Raw genomic sequence first — 27,018 nt, forward strand, 5'->3', positions numbered from 1 at the left:
CCAAGGGACTATTGTATACACAATACAGGTAAAATAAATAATTGTTTTAAGTGCAAACTCATAAAGGGAATATACATTTCTTTGTGCACAATTGAATGTAAACCCCCCCCCCCCCTCGGGCCAGCAAATGTTACTTCGCTGATTTGGCGATTCGCGGCCATTTTGAAAACCTAATCAGTGCGAATTTGAAGGCACGCTGTATATATTGACCTCAGACTATCTTTCAGAATGATTCTTAAATATGGACTTACTTAGCCCCCATTAGTCCCTATTCACCTAGCAGTAAAGTAGGTACTTGTTGTAAGTTGAAGGTACCTGTTGTAAGTTGAAAGTTGTGAATTCGTATTCAGGGAGTCGTTGGAGCTTCCAATAACTTGATGACATAAACTACTGACTCTTCAGGCTTCTACGCCCTTGACTTTTCAGGCTTCTACGCCCTTAACTCGTGAGACATAAGGCAAGCATGAACTTAGTATGCTTCCCTGTTGGGCGCTGTAAACGCTTCTGCACTTCATCTTACACAAGGATGTAAGGGGTGCCCAATAAATTAAAAAAAAAAAAAAAAAAAAAATCTTAATTAGCAAAACAAAAATGATAGAGACTATAGTATAAAAGTTGTAATTTTTTTTTATTCTAAATTACATGAATTTTAGGGGGTGGTGATCATATAGGAAATTCCCAAACCTGATAGTAAGAGGGATGCATCTCCACACCCAGGATCTACACTCACGGCTGTCTTATTGAAGATTTTTCTTGTGGACTTTATCTATTAATGTTCAGCCTTTTAAAACAACTACTACTGAGTGAAGGTTGAAGAATGTATTATAAACCCTTCTCTAACTGGGTAAATAAATGTTTGTAGCCTGCATATATCTGAATAGAGAGTATATGTGCCTCAAGACTGCATACAGGACCCTGATCCAGGCAGGCTCTGTTAAGGATTGTTTTGATGGGTGAACTTGTAAATCACTTCTCTCTTCTCCATGGTCATAAAAATGGATTTTATATCAGTCATATCTCTTTTTCAGGTTAGAAGTTATAACAAATACCTGTACTTTACTGAAAAGTAAAAACTTTTGTATACCTTTTCAGAGTGAAATCAAGGAGGCGATGTGTTGGTCCTAACTCAGGATTTTTGGGCCAATTACTACTATACCAGATGATGGGATGGAATCTAGTTGAAAATAATTTGCAGTATCGACTTTATAGACTCAAGGCTGCTGCTGCGTCAATGGTCATATGTATGTATTATATTTTTTGGTTTTGTGTCACGATGATCATTATAATTATGTGAGAGGGACATCTATATTATTCCCTCCCCGGCTCCTGCCAGGACCAAGATTACGTCAAGTGAGCAAAACACAGTGTACTTACTTTGTCACAGACTACTGCTTTTTCACTGTGCTTTGTTCACTTGATGTAATCTTGGTCTTGGCAGGATGCTGCAATAGCCGTGATTATCTAAGTTAATCAATGAAAAAATCACAAGTAAAGTGTAGCTGTCATATACAGTATGTATATTATTAATGCTGGTCAGAGGTGATAAGACTAGTAGCTAAGGAGAAAGGCAAATCATGTATCAGAAGTACACAAATTGCATATACCTCATTAAATAAAGAGATGTTCACAACACATTATTCATGACCTGGTCATGTGGCTGCTGTCATACAACTGCTACACTCACATGACCATGATGCTGTGGACTTTGAATGCATCACAATGTTGAGTGTCCTTGGAAATTGGAATAAATACCATCATGGCAACAGTCCAGAGGGAGAGACTGACAAGTAGTGGCCCTCGGTAGCAACCCATGGGTAGAGGTTCAAGGCAGTCTAAACCCAGAGCCAGTCTAGGTTAGTCAGTGTTGGTGAACTGATATAAGAGAGAGAGAGTCAATAGTTGGCAGTGCCCCTTGTGCTTAGGTAAATGATTAAATAAGGTAAATTATATTTTGTGTAAATTTTACATATGGTCATTGTGTTTTGATGACTTAATGTTTATTGGCCAGACTTTCCAATAATTGTAATAAATATAGAGATGTCACCTAAGGCAGGGGTATAAGTGCCTCAGTTAAATATATTTGACTTTGTTTTTGTACCATAAATATTAACATCTATACAGTGACCCCTCGTTTAACGAACGCCTCGGTTAACGAAATTTCGGTTAACGAACTGCCTTCCATAAGGATCTTCAATTCGGTTAACTAACAAAAATTCGGTTAACGAATTTCTTACGAACCGACCTCAACATGTTTTCGCTTGCACTGACCAGGCAACCAGCTTTAGTATCAGTCCGCCAATACATTAATCGGTTCTAGGGCTTAAATTCCTTACTATTTTAGTAAATATCAAGAAGTTTATATTATTCAATAATTTTAAAAGTTCAATATTCAATTTTTTAGTCATTTTAACAATTATTGAACATAATTGAAGGTAAAGTGACTAGTTTAATGCGCGGCATCCAGCCTCTTAACACAGCAAACAGGCGTTAGTCTCTCTCTGTTTTCACTGGAGGTAACATCTTGCTTGTGACTCTCTTCAACTAAATGCTTTTTTTCTGTTTCCAAGCAAATTATTGGTCATTTTGAAATATATTTTACATATTGACAATATATAATGCAGTGCAGTGTTGATTTAAAGAAAATAATCTTGAAATACACCAAGAGAACTAAAATTTTATGGGTGAAATGGTGCCATGGGGTGACTTCTCTTCCACCCCAATGCCTTCTCTTCTTCCTTCTCCTCCACCCCCATTCTAATTCCCATCATCATCATCATCCAGGAGCCTTCTACATACACACCTCAAAGTAAGTGAACTTTTCTACCATTTTTGTTGAATTTAGGACATTTTCGGTGAGCTGGAACCAATTACCCAAAAACCCACTGAAACAATGGTTTCGGTTAACGAATGACCTTCTGGAATGGATTGAGTTCATTAACCGAGGGGTCACTGTATATGCATTCCTACCTTTAAAATATTTTGTGTTGAGTAACTGATCACCAGGTCAACCACACTACCAACTTTCTTACTTTGCAATCCCTCCAGATAAAACTCTTACTTCCATATTTTCAAATCTTCTCTTTACACATAGAGGCCTTGCATCTGTCTTTATGCAAATGCATAATACTGTACACTACAATATTACTTATTAAGTGCTGATAAATACACTACAGTACTGTACTAATTTACTAACTGCAGAAGACATGTCGTGGTAAGCATGAGTGTAAACGAGTCATGATGTTTAGTGTGGGATTCTTTTTTCAGGAAAGGTGATTCTTTATTCTTTAATCATAATATTTTATCAAATTGGCATCAAATGATCCTAAATTATATGAGAATTATGGTGAAATTGCATAAAGACGTGTTCAAGGCATCTTGGGGAAGAGAGGGGGAGGGAGCCATCCACCCGCACTACCTCCCCCACCTGCTGCTCTCAGATCACTCTCAGTATATCCCTACAATTATTTTTTATATTTTTTATCTTTGTAGTACTGTGCAGTATACCGTCTTCTCTATATTCATAAGACAAATGCTGTGGTTATGTATAACACTTTACAGAGATTACAGTACAGTAAAGCCTCGAATAATGACAGTAATGTGTCCTCCAATATTGCACTGTAAGGTGAATCGTTGTATCATGACATTAATTACCATTAATATAAAGCAAAAATAATTAGATGCATTCTCTAGTGTGACCTTTTCATTTATGGTGTGTGGTTTTTTTTACCTCTTTTCCCCCAAAAAAGAAAATTAATGAAAAATAAAAAGTACATCCTTTAAATAATGGTTAGTAATGCACCTTATACAATCCTGTATAAATCAATAATAATATGTAGTCACACAAGAGGAGACGAGATGGCATTGTTTTCGTTAGTGTTTACACCTGTGACGATGGTTCTATATATGAAACTGAAGAAAATAAGACCCTGGTTGTAGCTGTAGTAAAATTAATGTAAAAAAATAATATGTATGTTTTAAGCAATTTTATTTAATGTTAATAATTGGAACAATAGACATAGCTAACCACTAATGGCAAATAAAAAAGGCGAGACTGCGCAACACCAACATATGTAAGTGTATACATGTGAAAACATATCATCATTTCTCTACGTAAGAATATGAAAGCAACACCTAATACTGTTCATATATGTTTTAATTAATGCTTCTGGATTAAAAAAAAATCTACTCACCAATGGTGGTACAGTTGAAAAAATAACTACACCCAATGATGTTGTGTGAGTTTTTGCTCAGATGACAAAGTTCTTACGGTAAGTCATTAGGTTCAACTCTGGCTGAAGCTGTAGCTTTTCATGAAGATGCCATAGCTGTTGCTGAAGCTGTTACTGAACCTGTAGCTGTTGCTGAAGCTGCTGCTGAATTTGATGCTGTAGCTGAAGTTGAAGCTGAAGCTGTAACTGTACTGATGCTGTAGCTGAAGTTGATGGTGTAGATGTAGCTGATGTTGATAGTTTAGGCCTTCTTATATTAAAATTGTCTAAAGAACCTTGCACAGCTGCTTTCTTATTCTCATTATAAATCTTTATGTAGGGATCATATGCATTTTTCTCGTCCTTGTTAATTTTAATGATTCGTTCTGTTAATGGATCCACTTCAGAAAAGATGTTCATTGCTCGCTCCATGTGAGCAAATGCTTCTGCCAAATGCTTAGTCATACATTTGTGTGATGAGGTAGGGGTATCTGTTGATGTGTTTGTGGTCCGGTCGTGCTCATATCAAGTTGCACACGTTCTTCATTAGTTAGGTTCTTTTCCGTGACTGTTTAATAGTTCCTGAACATTCTCCTCATCAACCTCTTCAAATCCTACAATGTGCTAGGCAAGCTCAACAATATTTTTATGATTGTTTGGCATGATTTCCTCCAAACCTTTGAAGGTTTTACACATTCCAGCCATAATTTCCTCCACATACCCTTCTGTTTCTTCCTTCCATGAATTTCCAATGTTTTTATCAGTTTTTAGAAGATGGTATCCATGACAAAATTCTTTTATGGAAGACTTTCCAGCAGCGTCTGTTTCTTCAATCAGTTGAGACATGGCACGGCATAAATAATAGGCCTTAAATGATGATATAATGCCTTGGTCCATAGGTTGAAGCATGGACGTGGTATTTGGTGGAAGAGAAACAACTTGTACTTGTTCAGACAATTCATTTAGGAAAGCTGGGTGGCCTGGAGCATTATCTAATATAATCAGTGCCTTTTGTGTCATGTTTTTCTTGGCACAGTTTTCCATTAATGCTGGCCAAAAAATATTTTGGAATCAATCAACGTGAAGAGTTATTATCATCCATGCTTTACTGTTTGACCACCAGATACAGTAACTGGTAAATTATGTTTATACACACCTTTGAATGCTCTAGGGTTTTAGAGTGATAGGTTTGAGTTTAAAGTCACCTTTTGCATTACCACCAAAGAGGATCTTTGGCTACTTTGAATCTCAGCGCAGCTTTTTCTTCCATGGAAATAAATGTCTGGGAAGGTATTCTCTTCCAAGATAGTCCAGTTTCATCAGTATTAAAAACTTGAGTGGACAAGTAGCTGCCTTCCTCGATTATTTTATGTAGTTCTTCTTGAGCAGCAGCAGCAGCAGCAGGAGGAGGAGGGTTGGGACTGGGTTGTTCTTATAGCAATTAGAACATGCTCGTATGGGCTGGATGCGGTTGTGCAGTCGAACAGCAATTCATGGATGAGGGATCTTGGGTGGAAGTAGGAGCCGGTGTAGAGGGTGGTGCAGAAACTTCTCACCAAATTTTCAGATGATGTTGTGGTGATGGTCAGAGAGAGCTGAAAAGGTCAGTGTGTTGAATGCTTCATGATATGTGGTGTAGGAAGAGGAGAGAAAATCTTGCATGCCCTCTTTTGCACTTTTTCTATGTGTTTACATTGTGTGGCATTTTGGGAGGAGCTCAGACGTAGTAACTCCGAGGGACTTGAGTCGGCGGAGGAGGTGGAGACGAAAACTGGAGGATTTGACAACTGTACTGATGTGTGTTTTCCAGTTTAGTTTGTTGTCTATGCTGAGGAGCTTAGTGGAGTCCACATCCTGGAGGTTGTTGGGGCCCAAAGTAATGGAGGGAGGTGGGATAACTTCAGAGGAGAGGTTGATGTGCATAACCATGGTCTTGGTATGGTTGATGGTGACGTGGTTGTTGGTGGCCCAATTTTGGAGACTGTTCAATAAGACCTGGAAGGCGGTGTAATTGGAAGCTGAGTTGTTGACACTGATCCCAATGGTGGCGTCGTCGACATAAAGAAGCAGAGCAGTCCCATCTTTGTGCCTTGGGGGATGCCACAGGTGAGGTACTGAAAAGTGGAGACAACCCCTCGAAAGTGTACGGCCTGGCATCGGTCATTAAGGAAATCTGTAAGCCATGGTATAAAACTTGTTTAAAACCCAAGGTCGGTAGCTTTGTTGATTAAATTGTGGTCGACTAGGTCAAATGCTTTGATGAAGTCAATGAAGGCGACAGCCACAGACATCTTTCGTTTTTCCAGATAGCAGTAAAGGTAGTCAAGAAAGCTGACAAGATGGTGAGTGGTGGAGAAAGTTTTCATATTGCCAAATTGCTGAGGATCTATGGCGCCTGCAATATCAGCATAAGCCCAGTCAAACACAAAACTTTCACAGATTAAGCTGGGGACTGGGGTTATGGCAATGGATTGTAACTCATTTAAAGATTGTGGGCTGGTTGACTTGGGCACTGGTGACACATATGAGGTCTTCCAGTCACCTGGGCATCTTGCTTGGCTGAGGGAAGCGTTGATGATGGAGTAGAGGGGTTCAGCTGGTTCCCGGGAGAACTCCTTGTAGAGTTTCATTGGTAAGTCAATGGGGGTGGTGGAGCGCTTAACTTCTGTTTGTCCAGACGTTTTGCTAATTCAAATTCTTCTACTAAGTCAGTGGGAAAGAGGGGTGGTAGGTAAGCAGGGAGAGTGGTTGTGTCAAGCCGGGGGAGCGTCTGGCATATAGTTGTGAAATGGTTGCTTGATTGCTCAGCTGCGTCAACATTAGTGAGATGGCTAAGGAAGGGGAGGGGGTGTGTCTTATTGTTTAGTCCACAGAGTTCTTTAAGCTTACCATACCATTGACTGATGTTGGTCTGCTTCAGGTGTTGTAATTTGGTTGGGTAGTGGGACTTCTTTGCAGTGCGTATTTCGCGGATGACTCGGTTGCGAAGGGACCTGTAGCGGATGTGGTCATTGAGATGAAAGGCTCTGTCTCTCTGTTGCATAAGTCTTTTGATCCGAGGTGTGATCCAGGGCAAGTCAGCTGGGTGAGATCTGACGGACTTCTCGGGGAAGAAGTGGTGGTGAGCTTCCGTGGTGGTGTTGGTATAATTTATCCATTTGGTTTCCACGTCATCCACGCTAAGTACTTCAGTCCAGGGATGGTGAACTATCCACTGCCCGAAGAGGCGCACTGCAGAGTCAGTAATCGGCCTGTAGGTCTTGATGTAGGGTCTCTGTACTTGAGTGGGAGTGGCAGCTGGGGACCAGAGCACTGATAAGTGTGTGCTACACCCGATAGGAGGCATTGGTTGAGGTGGTTGGTACTGGTCCGCTAAGTCAGTTAAGATAAGGTCAAGGGTATTTTGACCGTGTGTGGGGAAGGTCACAACTTGTGATAGTGATAGCTGGTCCTGGATATCAGTGGTGTCAATTTCATTAAAATCCCCACATAATACTAACTTGGCACATGGGTACCTAACTCTGAGGTGGTCTGAGGTGGTGATGAGATGATTGATAAGAGTGTCTCTGGTGGGTGAGCGAGGCGGATGGTATGCCACACAGATTATGATGGAAGCAGTGTTGCGCGGGTGGGCCCGTAGCACGACACGTACCCATAATGCTTCCACATCTGCTGGGACTTGAACATCCAGGCGTGACGGGCGTAGGTCATCTTGACAGAAGAGGGCAACGCCCCCTCCGCGTCTATGTGAACGAAGGTGATGAAAGAGTTGATATCCCTCAATATGACACGTTTCAGGCACAATTTGCCAAGCCTCACATATGGCAACGACGCTCGCGGCGGCTGACCTGACTGTAGTTGCCAGCTCGTCGAACTTGTTAGCTAGGGAAGTGACGTTGGATAGCAGTAAAGACGGGAGATCATACCATATCCGTGGAACTTCAGTGTGGTGGTATGGTCTGTCAGGGGTGGGTTTCTCCGGTTTCCTAGTGGAGGTTACGGTTCTAATGGGCTTATGTGTATGACGGCCTTGTCTACGGCTCCGCGCGTGGAATATGTTCAGTGACTTGAGTCGCGCGATAACACTGCCATCAGGATAACCGTTCCCACGCTTTAGATGGTACAGAGTGCGTCGGGAGTAAGTGATTGGTGGCCATCTGTTGAAATCTGTTGTGGGCGGACGGAAGTGTTTGTCACTGACGGCACTTTGAGGGCCACTGACACTGGTAGACATCTGTTAATATTTGTCAGTCGTAAAGACCGTGGGTCTTTGTCCCTGGTGCTTGGGGTCGCCGACACAGTTTTCACGATATATGTAAACACCGCAGTGGTCCTTGTCACTGGCACTTTAAGGGTGACTGATAAAGTGCCCACTGTCTGACTTTTCCTTGGGGTGCACTATCGAGCACTGTATGATAATCACTTATTGCACTGATGACTTGAATGCTTTGCCGAGAAAGTTCCTTAGGTGCACTATAGGAACACTGCTCCGTAATCAATCGTTCACTAATCACTAGAATGTTTTGCTGAATAGATCCCGGTGTAGTAAGGCTGGTAGGGCGTTGGGGTATAGCAGGGGGAGTGGGGTAGTGGGCAGGGCCAAACAGACTCGGCCTGGCTGCTAAAACCGGGAGCGCCTTCAGGGCACGTATGAGTGCTTTGTATAGGTGTGTTTTGGTTTTGGTTGATGCGGTTGTGAATCTGCGAATGTTTCCGAGTGTTTTGTTTGCATTTGCTGCCTTCGTCCTGATGTGAAAGGCCATGGTGAGGGTGTGGTGGAAGGTGACTCCTAGGATTTTGCTTGTACATTTGACAGGAATGGGTGTTTGGTTGTTGATGTAAGGGTTATGGTACATGTGGTGGCATTGTTGTCTGGTTCCAAAGTAAGTGATTTGTGATTTGTTGGGGTTTGTTTGAATTCTCCATAGGAGCTCCCATTCTGTGACTTGTTCGAGTTCCCTGTGTGCTTTGTCTGTGAGGTTGTCTAGTCCTTGTTTGTGTCTGACTAGTTGGGGTACGTCGTTGGCGTATTATATTGTCAGGTATTCGATGTTTATGGGGTCAGGCAGGTCATTTGTGTAGAGAATGTATAGTGTTGTGGACAGGACACATCCTTGTGGGACTCCTGCTTGCAGTGAGAAGTATTCCTAGTGTGCGAGGTTAAACTTTATCCTTATTTGTCTGTCTGTTCACAACTCTCACTTCAAAAAAGTTTGCTCTCACAGTTTTCTGGACCTGCGGCTTCTTCAATCTTGAGCTGTGACCCCGTGTGGGGCGAGCATCCGCCAGCTCCAAGTAAGGACACTCGACTGAGTATTGTCCCTTGATATGCTTGTACACCTCAATTAGGTCGCCCCTTGTCCGTCTGTAGTATAAGCTAGGCAAGTTCAGGCGCTCCAATCTCTCAGGGTAGTTGAGGTGCCGAAGTGCAGTCCGGTGGCCCTCCTTTGAACAGCACATCACATCAAATCACATTACATTAAGCTGCCCCTAAAACGGGCAGCACAAGAAGAACTATCCCTGGGGTGTTTTTGCATGATTCCATAACACACGAAGTCGGAATTAACAAAAAAATACAAAGTCAGAGACACATGGTAAGTCTAAACAAGAGCAAATTTTGTGGGAATGAGTCAGAAGTAACACACAGAGCCCTCTCCTGGCAAGAATTCGCACCACGCCACCACCTGCCAAATTCAAAACAGCTCTGCCGCTCCTCTCACGATTGTCGGATTTCCTGGGTATCAACAAAACTTGCGGGGTATTTCCCATATGTGTAAACGTCGGCTATGCGAAGTGCCGTTTATGGGGACATCAGTTTTTGGGCTATAGCTACTGTATTACTATAGGGTACCGTAATTTTCTTTGCGAATAAGTGGGTTATACTTTGCGAATATCGAATAGGGGTGTTAAAATTTCACTTGCATATAAGTGGGGTTGCAAATATTGGGTTTGTAAATAGTGAGGTATTCTTAGTGAATATCTGCAAGTTTGATATGTTTATTCAAATCATTGTGTATGTATAGTCTTGTTTGGTTTCACCCAAAATGATTCCAGGTGAGGTACCAGTATTGGACCTCAATACCTGGTTATACTTTACATGAAAATGAATTTACAGTGATGAATAACTTGGTTGTATGACATGATTCATGCTTCTGGAGGCAATTTTGACATCTGATTTCCACAGACCACTTTACCCACAGAATACCCAAGTAAAAAAAGCCATTTTTTTATAAAAAACAGCTTTTGTGATATACAGTCAACCCTCGCTTTACGCGGTCCCACATTCCGCTTTTCCACGTTTACGCGGTACCCTGCCAAAACCGGAATGCTCACATTCCGCGGTGCGTGTACCCCTTTACGCGGAGAGCGGCTGGCGAGCCGCGCCATTTTTGGATCCAAACCTCCCGCCATCTGCCATGTTGTGTAAGCGGTGCGAGTAGGTTGCGCAGTGTGTGTCTTTGTTGCATTATCAGTGACGTCATATGACGTATCGGACTGTAATTGGGCCATGCATCCGTACTTCCCTCCTCTGCTAGCTGTGATTGGTTTAAAGTAATATGAAGTGTCCACCCGCGGGAGGGAGGGAGGAAAGACGACGCTTGACCTAGCCGCTGCAGTTTCATCCCTCCCGGCCACACCGTGTAAACGTGCATCCATTGTTCTGTAAAATGGCTTCCGCCGGACCACCGCCCCCAGAGAGAAACCTTTCCTTACCTGGACCCAGCCGCCCTAAGCCAAAGAAGACACGATGTTCCTTAAGCTACGAAATTAAGTATAAGATCATACAAGAGTTGGAGAAAGGAACAAGACAGGTTGATTTCGCACGCCAGCATGGTGTTAACGTGTCTACGATCAGGACAATTAAGAAGGATTCAGCCAATATAAGGCGCACATGAACATCACAAAGTCTACAGGTGCTTCTATGATCAAATATTTTCACAACCAGGTGCTTCTCAAGATGGAAAAATTACTTGTGAGCTACTTGGTGCGTCAGGCGTGACGGAACATGGCGGTGGACACGCGCTCAGTTAAGGAGTACGCACGTGAACTGTATGCTGCAGTGTCACGAAAGATGGGAATTACAGAGCCCAAACCCTTTAATGCTTCCTCTGGGTGGTTACAGAGGTTTAAGAAGAGGAACAAGATCACCAATATCAACATTGGTGGTAAAGAAGCTAGTGCTGACCTTGTTGCGGCTCGGAAATTTCCTCCGTTTTTACATGAGATTATGGAGGAAGGACAGTACACCGACAACCAGGTGTTTAACATGGACGAATCTGGTCTTTTTTGGAAAAAGCTACCTTCCAAGACCTTCGTTGTGAAGAATGCCAGCAAGATTCGGGGCCGGAAGTTGCAGAAGGAGCGCATCACCGTCCTGTTTACCACCAGTGCCTCCGGTACCTGCAAGCTCAAGTTATCGGTGATCCACACAGCACGCAAGCCGCACGCCTACAAGAGCATGGACATGACCAAGCTAATTGTCCACTGGCTGACCGCACGTAAGGCGTGGATGTTCTCTACACTGTCCCTCTCCTGGTTTGATGACTGTTTCGTTCCCGATGTGAAGAAATTCTGTGAGCAACAGAATGTGCCATTCAAGATTTTGTTGCTGCTGGACAACGCACCAGGACACTCACCCCTACTGTTAGATCGTCTCCCCAACGTAAAAGTGGTCTTCCTTCCTCCCAACACTATGTCTATATTACAGCCCATGGACCAAGAGTTAATCTGTAATGTAAAAGCTGCATTCTCTACTAAAAAATTAAAGCTCCTGAACGACTACACCAACACCAGGGAAGAGTTGCATAACCTGAGTGACACCAACACCGATAGCAAGAGCGAAGACGACGAGGATCAACAGTTGGCAGAGCAAGAAGTACTTTTAAAACAATTCTGGAGAACATTCATCATCAAGAAAGCTGTGGACTTCTTGGTGGAGGCATGGGATCAGCTGTCTGTAGCAACTGTTCGTCACGCATGGAGACATGTGTTGCAAGGCATTCCGGCCATTAGGCAGAGTCAATCTGTGACTGGTGAGGTTCAGACTTTTGCAGTAGCAGTGGACCTTGCCAGAGAAGCTGCGCAGAGTGTTACAGCTGCAGGCTTCTCCGAGACCACCAACGACGACATCCTGGAGGTGATAAGGGATCTTGATGTGACTACCGACGAGATGGTAGATGATGATGATGTCAGTGAAGAGGCAGGTGGTGCGTCATCCCAAGAAGAACGCCGCTCATCCCAAAGTAATGTTAGGGGTGCCATCGAGTGTATCGAGAAAGCCACGCTCCTCCTTTCTGACGACCCTGATTCAAACAGGTATGAAATCTTCACTACCCAGCTGTTGCAGACTATGGAGCCCTACATCAAGGTTTATCACGACAACACAAACACCAGCAGTCAGCAAAGCATAACAGAGTTCTTCGCCCGCAACCCACCACAGCCAACCCAAGCCAGTGATAGTGACAGAGGTAGAGACAGTGATGATGACTTTGAGGGATTTGTCAGGGAGGCCCTGACAAGTGTGGATGACAGTGATGGTGACTCACCTGAGGGCCAGTAGCCTGCCCTCTGCCTCGGAACCAGCCTCCATTCCCGTACGCCGACCCATCTCTTCTACTAATGTAAGTGTTAACCCCAACCTTGTTTTTTTCTAACCTAACCTTCAGTTTATTGACTGTTCCCTTCTATATTATGTGTGGGTGAATACCATCATAAAGTTAAGATGTTATTTTTAGTAAAACGTACGTATTGTGTCGGGAAAAAGTGGAGTTTGGGGGTCGGCCCGGTCTCTATTTCAATTACAATCCCATATGTTATGTTGTTCACTTAACGCTTTTCTCACTTTACGCGGGCCGCAGTGGGTTGAATTAACCGCGTAAAGTGAGGGTTCACTGTAGTCCAGAATGTGACTTCTCGCTTTATACCTAGGTATGTTAATGCCTAGCAATAACTCGCCAGGCCAACATACAGGCAATTAAACATCTATTAATTACTTAATACGTAATATTAGGAGGACACGTCGCTACCTGGCATTTAATTGCAATTCTCAAAACCCCCTCCAGCACCCTCCACCACACGCATTGCTACCGTCATCTCTTGCCCTAGAGCGAACTGTAAACAAATATCAACTCTCGAGGGGTGGAGATGGGTGGGATGTCGACGTTGCATTCTGGAATACAGTACAGTACTCCCTCTTTATCGACGGATTTTTTATCGACGGTTTCGATTATCGACGGATTATTTAGCCGGATTTTTATTTTGGCACCAAACAGCTTCTCCCAGTCCTCTCCTTGAACAGGGCTAGAGGGTACGTGTTTTTCGAATCGTTTTCAGTTAAAAAATTATTACATCACACGTATATTTTACCTAAACTGCGCCTGAATGAATATATTCTCGGAAATAAATAGTAGTTTTGCTGAAACGTGATGTATTTCAATGTAAAATAGGATAAAATACATGACGGAAACAAAAGACTTTACCTAAGCTTCCGATGTTCTTGAGATGTTACTCGTTTTTTTAATAGTTTTCGGTTAAAATTCTGTTATATTACAATGATATTCTATTCATACTGTGCTTGATATAATACATTCACGGAAATGTAATATTTTTGCTAAAATGACGTACGTATTACAGTGGAAAGTGGGATCAAATCGTGACGAAAACAATGACTTGCGCTTTCTTTCGTTCAAAAGATGTTACCGTAATCACTTTTCGAATGGTTTAGTTAAAAAACTGTTGTATTGTATTACAATAATATCCTAATTGACTTGAATAAATATTACGATACCATATTTCTGAATATTTTCATTAAAATCCATCAAAATCATTTTCCTTGTCATCGTCTGCAGCACCAAACAGCTCCTCCCAGTCCTCTCCTTGAACAGGGCTACAGGGTACACGTGTTTTTCGAATCGTTTTCAGTTAAAAAATTATTACATCACACGTATATTTTACCTAAACTGTGCCTGAATGAATATATTCTCGGAAATAAATAGTAGTTTTGCTGAAACGTGATGTATTTCAATGTAAAATAGGATAAAATACATGTCGAAAACAAAAGACTTTACCTATGCTTCCGATGTTCTTGAGATGTTACTCGTTTTTTTAATAGTTTTCGGTTAAAATTCTGTTATATTACAATGATATTCTATTCATACTGTGCTTGATATAATACATTCACGGAAATGTAATATTTTTGCTGAAATGACGTACGTATTAAAGTGGAAAGTGGGATAAAATCGTGACGAAAACAATGACTCACTTTCTTTCGTTCAAAAGATGTTACCGTAATCACTTTTCGAATGGTTTAGTTAAAAAACTGTTGTATTACAATAATATTCCCTCCTAATTGACTTGAATAAATACTTGAATGGAAATATACAATATTTTTGTTGAAACTACCCGCGTTTCAGTGTAAAGTGTTGTAATAATAAATGGTAAACAATTTGCCTTGGGCAGCCGGATTTTTGGACTTTTACTGTACTGTACACTGTTTTGTTTACTGTAAGGACCGATGTTCACTTCAATAAATGAAATCGTAAGTTTGCTAGTATTTTTGTCCACTTATTATATTATTATTTATACACTATTATTTAAGGTTATGCGTAAAGGAAACGCATTAATGCGTAAAGGAAACGCATTAATGCTTAAAGGTACATTTATTCAACATATGCTAATAATAGTTAGAAAAATTACGTAACCATCACGGTATCGACGGTTTCTTTATCGACGGCCGTTTACAGAACGTAACCCCCGTCGATAAAGAGGGAGTACTGTACTGTACAGTAGAAGTCCAAAAATCCGGACTGCTTGGGGATTGGGTTGGTCCGGATTTTTGGATTTTCCGGATTCTCAGGCAGTACTTTTAAAATTCAAATTTAAGGAGGAACAAAGAAGAGATGAACAGGTACATTTTGATAGTTTATTCATTAGCAAATATAGCATGCTTCATTTATCAAAACGAGCAGTTTTAATGAAAAAGCTGTGAATTCTAGAATTTTATTCTTTGCCTTTTTTATATCATAAATTGTAGACTTTCCAATGTCGTATGTTTCCATTAGAACAGTATTGCTCACACCACGTACTAGTTTCTTAATTATTTCGAGTTTGTCACTCAATTTCAATGTGTTCTTCTCTCTCTTCACACAACGAAGTTTATCTACTTTAGGAGCCATTATTATGGGCTTGTACAGTAATCTGTAAATGGAAAGAGTAGGACTCAAAATATTGTTATATTACAATGGTATTCTATTCATACTGTGCTTGATATACAGTGACCTATGCCTGGGTGGGCTAATCCCCTTAAAAAAAAAAGCCGCAGGAAATTAAGGTTTGTTTACATCCGGCAGTTCGGCTGCTCTCTCTCTGCTTGTCTATACAGAGTACAACATTTAACCCTTCAATATATATGAGCAGTAAATAAGTGTTGCTTTCATATTCTTATGTAGAGTAATGACGATATATTTTCACATGTGCGCATTTACATACGAGCAGTCTCACTTTTTTTTTTTACCATTAATGGTTAGCTACTTATATTGTTCCATTTATTAACATTAAATAACATTACAGGTACTTCAAGCAACCATATTCATTTTTTACATTAATTTTACTACAGCTAAACTCAGGGTCTTATTTTCTTCAGTTTTATATGTAGAACCAATCAGTCACTGGTTTCGTAAGCTTTAACATAAACAATGCCGGCAGCGGTCTCGTCTCCTCTAATATTCCACGTATTATTAATAAATTGTATTGTTAATTTTGCACACACGTACATTAATTCAATAAAAACAAATTCAGAAACATTAATTAAAATATATATGAACAGTAAATAAGTGTTGCTTTCATATTCTTATGTAAAGTAATGACGATATGTTTTCACGTGTGCGCATGCGCACTTACATATGCGATCTCTCTTTTTCTTTACCATTATCGTTAGCTACTTCTATTGTTCCATTTATTAACATTAAATAACATTACTTAAAACAACCATATTAATTTTACTACAGCTACAACCAAGGTCTTATTTTCTTCAGTTTTATATGTAGAACCAGTCAGTCACTGGTTTTGTAATCAACGAAAACAATGCTGTGTCATTTCCTCATGTGTTTTAATTTTCTACGTATTATTAATGAATTGTATTGCTCATTTTGCACATAAACATTAATTCAATAAAAAAGACATTCAGTAATAAACAATAATGAATCTTTTGTACATAAGAGAAATGACGCTGTTTACACGATTATGCACGTCGTCTGCACGTTGGCGGGCCGTTCAAACCCGTCGAAATTCACGTTTCCGCCATCAAAATTTTTATTTATTTATTTTTTGTGTGTTCCAATAAAATACGTTAAGAATTAAAAACTCGCGAAATTTGAGAAGCTACTATATGACATTTACCCTTCAATATGTCTTCAAAGAGACCATGACGCAGAGAAAGTGGTGCTAGTGCTTCCAGGCATAAGCACAAGTCACTATCTATCCAGGAAAAGGGTGAATTTCCATGGTCCGGCACCGGTCAGGTCCCGAGGTTGCCGGACTAGAGAGGTACAACCTGTACCATATTTCTGAATATTTTCATTAAAATCCATCAAAATCATTTTCTTTGTCATCGTCTGCAACACCAAACTGCTTCTCCCAGTCTCTCCTTGAACAGGGCAAGAGGGTACGTGTTTTTCGAATCGTTTTCAGTTAAAAAACTATTACATCACACGTATATTTTACCTAAACTGCGCCTGAATGAATATATTCTCGGAAATATATAGTAGTTTTGCTGAAACGTGATGTATTTCAATGTAAAATAGGATAAAATACATGACGAAAACAAAAGACTTCACCTAACCTTCCAATGTTCTTGAGATGTTACTCGTTTTTTTACTAGTTTTCAGTTAAAATTCTGTTATATTACAATGATATTCTATTCATACTGTGCTTGATATAATACATTCACGGAAATGTAATATTTTTGCTGAAATGACGTACGTATTAAAGTGGAAAGTGGGATAAAATCGTGACGAAAACAATGACTTTCGCTTTCTTTCGTTCAAAAGATGTTACGGTATTCGCTTTTCGAATGGTTTAGTTAAAAAACTGTTGTATTACAATAATATTCCCTCCTAATTGACTTGAATAAAAACTTGAATGGAAATATACAATATTTTTGTTGAAACTACCCGCGTTTCAGTGTAAAGTGTCGTAATAATAAATGGTAAACAATTTGCCTTCGGCACTCGTGTTTCAGTTTATAGGACGTAGAGCGGTTTTACTGAAGGTTTTGTTGTTCCCTTACCCTCAAAAACGTGGGTCGAACTATAAACGAGGAATATCATAAATTAACGATTTCTTGGTCAAAAAATCAGGGTCGACCGATAAACGAGGGGGGTTATAGATGAGTATATACGGTATGTTGTCACAGTTTGATTGCTCGTTTTAAAGTGGCGACCACGTGGTCGCTTATTGTCACTGTGCAGCTGTGGCGCTCACGCATGCGCACATACACACAAAAGCCCGCTAAAAAAAATAAAAAAATAAAAAAATAATAATTAGTTTTCCAAAAGTCCGGATTCTCGGGTGGTCCGGATTTCTGGCATCCGGATTTTTTTGGACTTTTACTGTATATCACAAAAACTGGTTTTTAGAAAAAAAAGCCGTTTTTTCTAAAAACCAATTTTTGTGATATAGCTCGAATGCGACGATCAGCAATGCTACCTAGGTAAGTTAATTCTTAGCCAATTCACCAGACCAACATACAGGCAATTAAAACATCTAATAATTACTTAATAAGTAATATTAGGAGGACACGTCGCTACCTGGCATTTAATTGCTATTTTGAAAGTCCCTCCTTCAACCAGACTCCGTGCACCCTGTGAAGCTCATCTCTTGCCTCAGAGAGAGCAGTAAGTAAAAGTCAACTCTCGAGGGGTGGAGATGGGTGGGTTATGGATGTCGTATTCGAGCTATATCACAAAAACTGGTTTTTAGAAAAAACGGCTTTTTGTTCAATGCTCTGAATGCGACGATCAGCAAGAATACCCAAGTAGGAGGTGGAGAGGGAGGTGACTTTGCATACAAGGCTCCGCTGATTTAAGTCCTGATTATATTATAAATTATTTTGAAAATTTCCAAAATTACGAACATTTACCGGAAGGTAAAATGTTAATTTACTCAAAAAGGATACTCACTTTATTCTAATGAGGAAGACCTGCTGGTGGAGATTGAATAGATGAGGGAGGGGGAACCCAGCACCACCACATTTGAAGCATCTCTCAGAGATAGATGAAGATAGCTGTCTTTGAAAGTTTTTGAAGATCTCCAAAAGCCCATTTCCTTGATCTGACGGAGACTCATGTGCCGCAGAAAGGCCACAGGCCCTGCATATTTCCTAGTGTCATGTGCCAAAAATTTGTTGCCAGGGTCCGCTTGATTCACTAATTGAGATAAGGATTTTGTCAATTGACTAGGAGATAATTTCTTACCATCCCTTGATGAGAAAACATAAGGGCCTCTATTAGGGAATCTGGTTAACCATTCCTGAAGATTTTTAACAGGACACAATATGTGAGGAACCCTAGTTTCATCCATTAGATGTTTTATCCTATTAGGTTGAGCTTGGAAACCTTCCCTTTCATTTTTTCTTAGGATCTCCGTAGGAAAAAGGACAACATCCACGTCAGAAAATACCAATGATGATGGATTAATGGAAATTGAAATCAGTTCACTGATTCTCATACCCGTTGCTATTGCTAGAAGGAGAGCTGCCTTCTGGAATAATTTATCCCTGTTCAGATTTATATTGTAATTAGGCCCCATAAGAAGATTAGTAACTTTTTACAGAGACCAAGATGGGATTCTCTTGGGTCGAGGAAGTCTCTGAATGAAAAAGGACGATCTTAGCATTTGATAAAGCCTTGGTGTTCAAGGTAATATTAAAACCCCATGCCAGAGGGTCAACCAACGCTGATTTATAAGATGCAATTGTTGACCCTTGAAGGCCTTTAACTCTGAACAGAAATTCCAAAAATTCTAATACAACTGTTTCCGATAATGAATCCGGAGTTGTTAACTTGATAAATTGTTGAAAAAGATTCCAAGCTTTCTCATATTGAATAGAAGTTTGGGGTCTATGACCTGCTAATACTTGATTAGCTATATTGGAATTACCCAACAACCTATTTAAACTTTTCTTGAGAAACTCCAAGCTTGAAGAGCCAAGGATATCCCGAACTGAGAATGTAGTACCTGGTCTAGACATCCTTGTTGCAATTGTAGAGGATTCAGGCACCAGTCCAGTAGATCCAGGCACCAAGGTTGTAGGATCCAATATGGTGCAATTAAGAGGACTTTGCCTCGGAAGGATCTGAGTTTGTGAACCACTTTGGGCAATATTTTCACAGGTGGGAATAGATAGATTGAATTCTAAAGGTTCCACTCTAATAGGAGGGCATTTCCTAGAAGATTTGACCTATCCAGAGATGCATAAATTGGCTTCTTGTAATTTGTTAGGGAGGCAAACAGATCTATCTGTGGAGTTCCAAACTTCTTCACTAGACTCTTGAACTCCGATACCTTTAGGGACCATTCTGTTTCTGTCGATACTGGCCAGAGACTGGACAGCGCATCTGTCCAATTGTTTTGCATTCCCGGTATATAAGTTGCTTTGAGGTAAAGTGTGTGTGTTGTACAAATACTGAAATTTTTTTCTGATAGTTGTAGAAGGGGCCAAGACCTTGTTGACCCTTGATGATTGAGACAAAAGACTGCCGTTTTGTTGTCCAAGGCAAACAGGATCGTCATATCTTGTAAATTTGGGTTTGCCGACAAAAAGTATAGGACCACTGATAATTCTTTTATATTTATGTGTTTGTTCCAAAGGAAGTTGCTCCACCTTCCTTGATTGAATTCCTCTTTTGAAGAATGGTATCCCCATCCTATTTTGGACGCATCCGTACAAACGACCAAACTTGTTTGAGGTGGAACCCAGGGAGAGGGACCGATTAGAGTGTCCCAGTTTTTCCACCATAACAGATGATTCTTTATCTGAATAGGGAGAGAAGAAGCAACTTTTCTGTTTCTGCGAAGCAACTTCGAGCCCAAATGAGATAGTTGCTTTTTCCTTAACTTTCCCAATGGAACCACTATTGTGGCAAAATTCAACAGACCCAGAAGTTTTTCCCAATCGTGCCAAGAAACCTTGTGCTTTACACAAATGGCTTTTACTTGGTTTATCACATCTGTTACTTTTTCTTCTGGTAGACTGGCTGACTGCTGACTGATATCCCAATGGAGACCTAACCAATCTAATTTCTGATATGGTATGAGATTTAATTTGATCTGGTTTATCTTTAATCCTAGGTTTTGAAATAGTACTAGTGAACGTTGGGTCGCCCTTTGACAGTCTTCGAAAGAGTTTCCCACTATCAGCCAAGCGTCTAGATAAGCAAAATTTCTTATGCCCTCATTCGCATGGATCTGTCTGGGGTTTTTGCCTGTTTTGTAAACACTTTTGGCGCAATTTTCAGCCCGAATGGCATCACTGTGAATTGATAACTTACATCCCCCAATGCGAACACTAGAAACCTTCCTTACCTGGGAGCAACAGGCACTTGATAATAGGCATCTTAAAACTTGTTTTGGCATTGAACTTGTTTAGGACGGAAAGATCTAAAATCCACCTCAATTTGTCGCTTTCTTTTTGGACTGGGAATAGGCGAGATTTGAAACATTTCTCTGACTGCAACAGTTCTATCACACCTCTGTTTACCAGTTGAATTACAAGTTCTGTGAGTAAGGGGGTTGGCTTTTGACCCCTTTTTGGTAAAACTAGGGGAGGGCGCCTCAACCAAGTGCATGTGAGGCCCCCTTTGAATGTCTTCTAAGCCCATATGGAAGAAGTCCACCTGTTTTCCCAACCCCCAAGACGACCCAGTTGTCTGGCCTCATTGGAAGGGAGTGGTCGCTGATGTGGTGGAATAAGGTCGCCTTCCACTTCTCAACAAATGGCCACCCTTACTACGTCTTGAATTGTTTCCTCCTCTAAAGTTTCCTCTAGGTTGATAAGTGAATCTAGCAGCTGTGCCCGTTCCCCTGTTAGACCTTCTCCTTTTTAATTTCTGAAAGGTCTTAGGACTCCTGGGAACAGTAATATTAATAGCTTGCTCAACAGCTGATCTATACTTAACTAATGTTTGTTCATCAAACAAAGCAGGAGAAAGAGGGGAAGAATGTAGCAATAAATAAGCACTACCACTTGAAGCATTATTAGTGGCTTGCTTCCTTAGCTGGGCTTTTACTTTTCGGGCTTTCAACAACATTTCCAAAAATGAGTTGTGCAGGGAATATGAAATCCCTTGTATAACAGCAGCAAAACATGTGTCTACTTCTGAACTGTCATCATAGTCCAGCACAAACTTAGTCAATAACTCACACATAATAATTGTAGACCATATATCCGCTGCTAATTTCCTAAATTTGAATTCTTCCAGCAACAGTGCAGAAGCAACTGGTTTCAAATTTATTTCATAACTTATACCAGGATATTTTGGAGACGACAAATACTGGGAAGTTCATATAAGGAACTCTTTTTATCATTAAATTGGAACTTCAAAAAACTAAACTTGTGAGCATTCCTATCTTCTGGAATGAATGTTAAGTCCTTCAATATATTAGTCCATACTTACTTCATATTTATTTTAATTCTTGTTCTTTACTATACTTATATACTTGCTTCATGTATATTATTGTATTTTCTGCCTTTTATGTCCTTACTTTCTCTCAATTATATCCTGTTTTAGTTATATTTTTAACCATGGATTAGTCTTGGAAACCATGTCATTCTTATTATGACACTTATTATACTTACGATGGTAGCCTGCCACCACCCAGACTTTTATTAGAATATAACATATCTCATTGAACTGTTAGGTAGCTTGCTAGCGAGCGTCTAGGCACGTGAGTTATAATAGTTATTTTCTGAGAACCAATGGGAAGAAGGTTTAGAACGGTGATACTTGTAGTTTACTTATCCAATATTTATTTACATATGTAGTGAACAAGATGTTAATTAAGTACACTCAGACAAGACTAGACCACTGAGGTCTTTCTTTACACACAGGCAAAATAGATCTTCTTTTCTTATTACAACATTGAACAATTGTTATATTATTTCATTGTCAATACAGATGATTTTAAAACACACCCGACAAGATCCAAAATTAAGATATTATTAAACACATCCTGTTATTTGGGAATGAACGACCTGGCACTTTAACTAGCATTCAGTGGTAGTACACCTGGTTGGTGGACTCAACTCCTATAACAATGGTACCACTAGTAACACCAACATTCATGGGTTCAATACTCAACCTGGGATAACTATATTTCTGCTAATTATCCCCAATCATAGATATCAATACTGCTCAATACATATAACCAAGATCAATGGACCGGACAAGACTGAGTCCACTGATTGTTTACGACACAGACAGCCGAAGCTCGCTTTCAAGGAGCGCCCGGGGGTAGACTCGGTGCAGTGTCTCCGCATGGTGTACCCTGGGTAGTCCTGTCCTCGGATTCTAATCTCGCCATATTAAAGACATCCTTCAAGGACCATCTTGCCCATAGGCGACTACCGATCCTCAGTAGTGGTGCCAACACAGACAGTACCTGGAGATGCGTTGAGGAAGAGTCAACAGCGTGTAAATGTCTAACTCAAATACTCATAACTGTACGTCCAGCAGCAATACGGACAACACTTACTTTTCTCGAATTACGTGGCACATGAATATTTCATTATGTTAAAACATAAACACTGATATTCACAAAATTTACTAAGTTAAACTGACTTAACATGGCGGCGGGAAACAATCGTTCACATACCTGTAGATGCGTTGAGGAAGAGTCACGAACGTGTGATTCTTCCTCGTGCATTCGTATATATGTGAGCCTGGGAGAGTTCCGGCCTACGCATACATACCAGAAAGGCTAATCTCACCAACAACAGAAATTCTATTCAACTCGGTCGCTGTACAGACAACTATGAAAATCAGTGTCACGGGTCAGGTGAATTTCTTATGTTTATTGTTATAATCTAATCAGAGATTGAGTTTGTCAGGAAAAAGTGAAATGGACGTTAAACACGCACTAACAACTCTACTTACTGGAAAACCACAAACCACAGCCAAGGAATTCTTCCTGGGGAGCCGTTAGGTCTTGGAGATTTGGAGTTTAACAGAATCTTTTCAGGAGATTAATGACTTTCTAAAATAGACAACTGACACTAACTAAACTACAAACATCAGATTCTCCGATGTTTTGGCATCAAAATAATCTAACTTCAGTAGAAACTTCAGGTAGTTTCTGGTCCCATTCTGTCTGCCCCTCAACACAGTACTTAACCAGTTCTTGTCCCAAGGTCCAATTAAACTTTTCCACCATTCTGTCCGACTGTGGCTGAAGTGGAGTGCTCCTAGTCTCCCTTTTGCCCAACAGATTACAGCACTCTAACACAGCTGACTCAAAGTTTCTGCCCTAATTCGATTACAACTCGTGGGGCACACCAGACCAGCAGAAGAATGGTTAACCAGCACCCTGGCAACAGTTTTGGCTTCCTGATTTGGGATGGCATATGCTTCTGATCATTAAGTGAAGTAATCCATGGTCACACAGATGTACCTATTCCCATCTGCAGTGAGTGGCAGGGGACCCTCAATATTCACTGCTACCCTCTCCATGAATGGCACCATTTTTCCACATCCTTACACATGTCAACCCAGTAAAATCTGTGCACAGGCGACTCGGGGTCTTCTTCACTGGCTGGATTGTTGTGCATCTCCCTCAGGATTTCTGACCTCATCTTGCGGTGAAGTAATGTCTATCAGTACCTGTTGAGGCCATCTGTAGTCACCCAATGGTGCTGTAGCAGACAATCCTTCAGCCGAAGAGCATCCCACTGCTCCCAGTAGTTTTTAGTCGTGGGACTGGCTCCAGAGATCGTCTCCCATGCTGGCTGCACTGAGCTCTGGCTAGACCACTGGTCGCAGGTATTGGTCTTCCAGCTGCATCTTCACAAGGCCTCCCCAGCAATGGCTGGATCCTCCTCCACTACACTTCTTGGTTTATGCAAGGCACCATTCACCTTGCATGGCAACTGCACCTCTGATCTTGGGGGAATAACTACTGTCTGCCTAGCTGTAACCTTAGCACTTGCATGCTTCACTTTCCTTTAATTTTCAGCTGCATCAAGCCAAGGTCCAGTTGACACTTGCAAGGTAGGAGGTAGTCCAGACCCAGGATGCAAGGGTCTGCTATATCTGCTACATAAACCTGTAGGGTTTCTTCTTCCCCTTCCAGCTTGGTGCTGCTATCCACTGGTCCCTTTAGTACTGTACAGTGTCCAGTTATCCCGCACAGCTGTTGTCACGTCTCGGGTAGTTGTTGATGACTGACCACGTCCGGCCTCACAAAAGTCTGCTCCGAAGCTGTGTCGATCATCAATGGACACCTAATGCCATCAATCTCACTTTCAACCTGGACACTGCTTACAGTGGCTCGGTTGCATTTTGTCAATAGTGGGGCTTCGGTGAGACAGGCTGGTCGTTGCCCCTCAGCACCAGCCATCTCTAGTTTCTCCACCTTAATGGCCTGCTCTTTTTTCCCTCTCTTGGAATTCTGTGGGCAATTAGTCTATACTTGTAACAGTCCTCCTGTTTTTGTCCTATCTTCTCACAATAACAGCAGGTTCTTTTAAATCTTTCTTGTCTCTTGTACGTGGCCCTTTCATGCTTTAAACCCAGCGCTAGACTCTGTCCTGAAGCATGGTATACTTGACCTCCCATAAGATTCGGTCTCCAGGGCTCTAGCCAAAGCTTTCTGTTGGGACTGCTTTACCTGAATCTTGAGCTGCATGCTGTCCAATGCATCCAAAAACTGGTCTCTCTTACAACAAGGCTAACAGATCAAGTGATGCTCCTGGGTAAGCCCTATGAGCCATACTTTCTAGGTCTTGAGCAAGCTGTTGCAATGTTTCACCTCGATTACAGGTACAAGTATGGAATCTAGCCCTGTAAACCTCATTTTGGTGCTTGATTCCATACCTTCGTTCCAGTACCTTTACCAATGACTTGTAACTGCTTCGCTCTTCTCCTGTGAACTTGCTGAGAACCTCCATAGCCATGCCCTTAAGCTTTGTGGCTAATTGCACTGCACACTGCTTGTTATCCCACCCGTTTTGTTCAGCCAGTAACTCGACCTGTCCTTGGTATGCTTCCCATGAGACCTTTGTCATCAAATTCCTGTGGTTTCTTCTTCACTGGCTGTTTTGGATAGTTCAACACTTCACCTGATGTACCCTGGGGTCTGAACTCGGGTGCTCTGTAATTCAGCTTGGCACTTCCCTTCTTTACACGCTCATCTTATTTTCCATCATTTTAAACACTATTCACTCCACTCTGAGCATGCATAAATGATGTTTCATGCACACCATCAAAATTTTAGGAGTCACCAGATCATGGCTGATATGCTGTTCTTAGGCAATTTTCCAGCACCTGCTTCCTACTACAGCAAAACCTCTAAAATTCGAACCTAAAAAATTTGGATACATCTAAAATTTGAATAGCATCTGATTAAAAATAAGTGCCAAAATTTTTGGTTTCGAATTTGAAAATATCGCCATAATAATTCAAGCTTTCAACTGTGATCATAATGCTGAGCACAACAAGCGCATCCGGGTTCCAAGACATGCTAGGTCACGCATTGTATCCAGTACAGTGAAGGTGGATGGAGACGGAGTGTTGTACAGTACTGTACTGTATTTGGAGACTATACTGGAGACCACTGTAGCTATAATGTTCTAAATATATTAGAATAAGTGTTGTTGAATATAAATACAGTAATACTTTTAATTTACTATATCTATTGCTTATTGACAGTTTTTAGATATGTAAATAATTTTTGTAGCATGTTTTGATACAACAATTTGCTCTGGCACTTCCATATATCTAAAATTCAAATTTTTCTAAAATTCTTAGACTTCATGGGCCCATGCAATTCGAATTTTCGAGGTTGTACTGTACAGTCTGCCCTTAACATACACGGGGGTTAGGTAACAGAGATACCCGTGAATGTTAAAAATCTGTGTACTTTTGCTGCCCCCCTTTAAAAAACCCTGGCCCCCCATGTCCTTATTTACCGTATATACCTGTGTGTAGTTCGAGTTTTTAAAACCAAATTATTTGGTAAAAATTTGGGGGTCGACCTCTAAACGGGTAATAGATTCGTTAGGGTTGAAAAATATTTACCAGTAACTACCAGTAAACAATGGAAACGACACACCAACGCACCACCAGCTGTGAGTGTCGGTACAATTGCCAGGGCAGAGCTCTTGCGTCATCATAGCATGCCCAAAGTAGCCAAATGCATGGTATGGTATGCACAGGACGATATAAAACAAACTATTCATTTTTTAAAGTTTATTTATAGATACCCTACATAAATTTTTGTTCATTACATTTGAAACATCAATCTTTGTTAATTAAATTTGAAACAAAAGAAAACTACGATACCGTATTTTCATTAAAATATTACATCACAAGTATATTTTACCTTAACTGTGATTGAATGAATATATTCTCAGAAATAAATATGGAAATGTAATATTTTGGCTGAAATGACGTACATATTACAGTGGAAAGTGGGATAAAATAATGACTAAAACAATGACTTTCGCTTTCTTTCGTTGTTCAAAAGATTTTACCGTTATCGCATTTCGAATGGTTTTCAGTTAAAAAACTGTTGTACTGTACTGTATTACAATAATATT

At 40.7% G+C, this 27,018-nt stretch overlaps 1 protein-coding gene across 12 annotated transcripts in view; it reads left to right on the forward strand.

Annotated features, from left to right (window-relative positions):
- The window catches only part of LOC121880011 (dual specificity protein phosphatase MPK-4-like), a 198,340-nt gene that overhangs the window by 85,425 nt on the left and 85,897 nt on the right, over nt 1-27,018 (forward strand). For all 12 annotated transcript variants that reach the window (XM_042386960.1, XM_042386955.1, XM_042386961.1 and 9 more), the window contains one exon: nt 1,093-1,241. In XM_042386960.1, coding sequence (XP_042242894.1) covers nt 1,093-1,241 — 149 coding nt within the window. The remainder of the gene's footprint in view (nt 1-1,092; nt 1,242-27,018) is intronic.

This window comes from Homarus americanus, unplaced genomic scaffold, assembly GCF_018991925.1.
Source record: "Homarus americanus isolate GMGI-L3 unplaced genomic scaffold, GMGI_Hamer_2.0 scaffold30108, whole genome shotgun sequence".
NCBI classification, from domain to species: Eukaryota; Metazoa; Arthropoda; class Malacostraca; order Decapoda; family Nephropidae; genus Homarus; species Homarus americanus.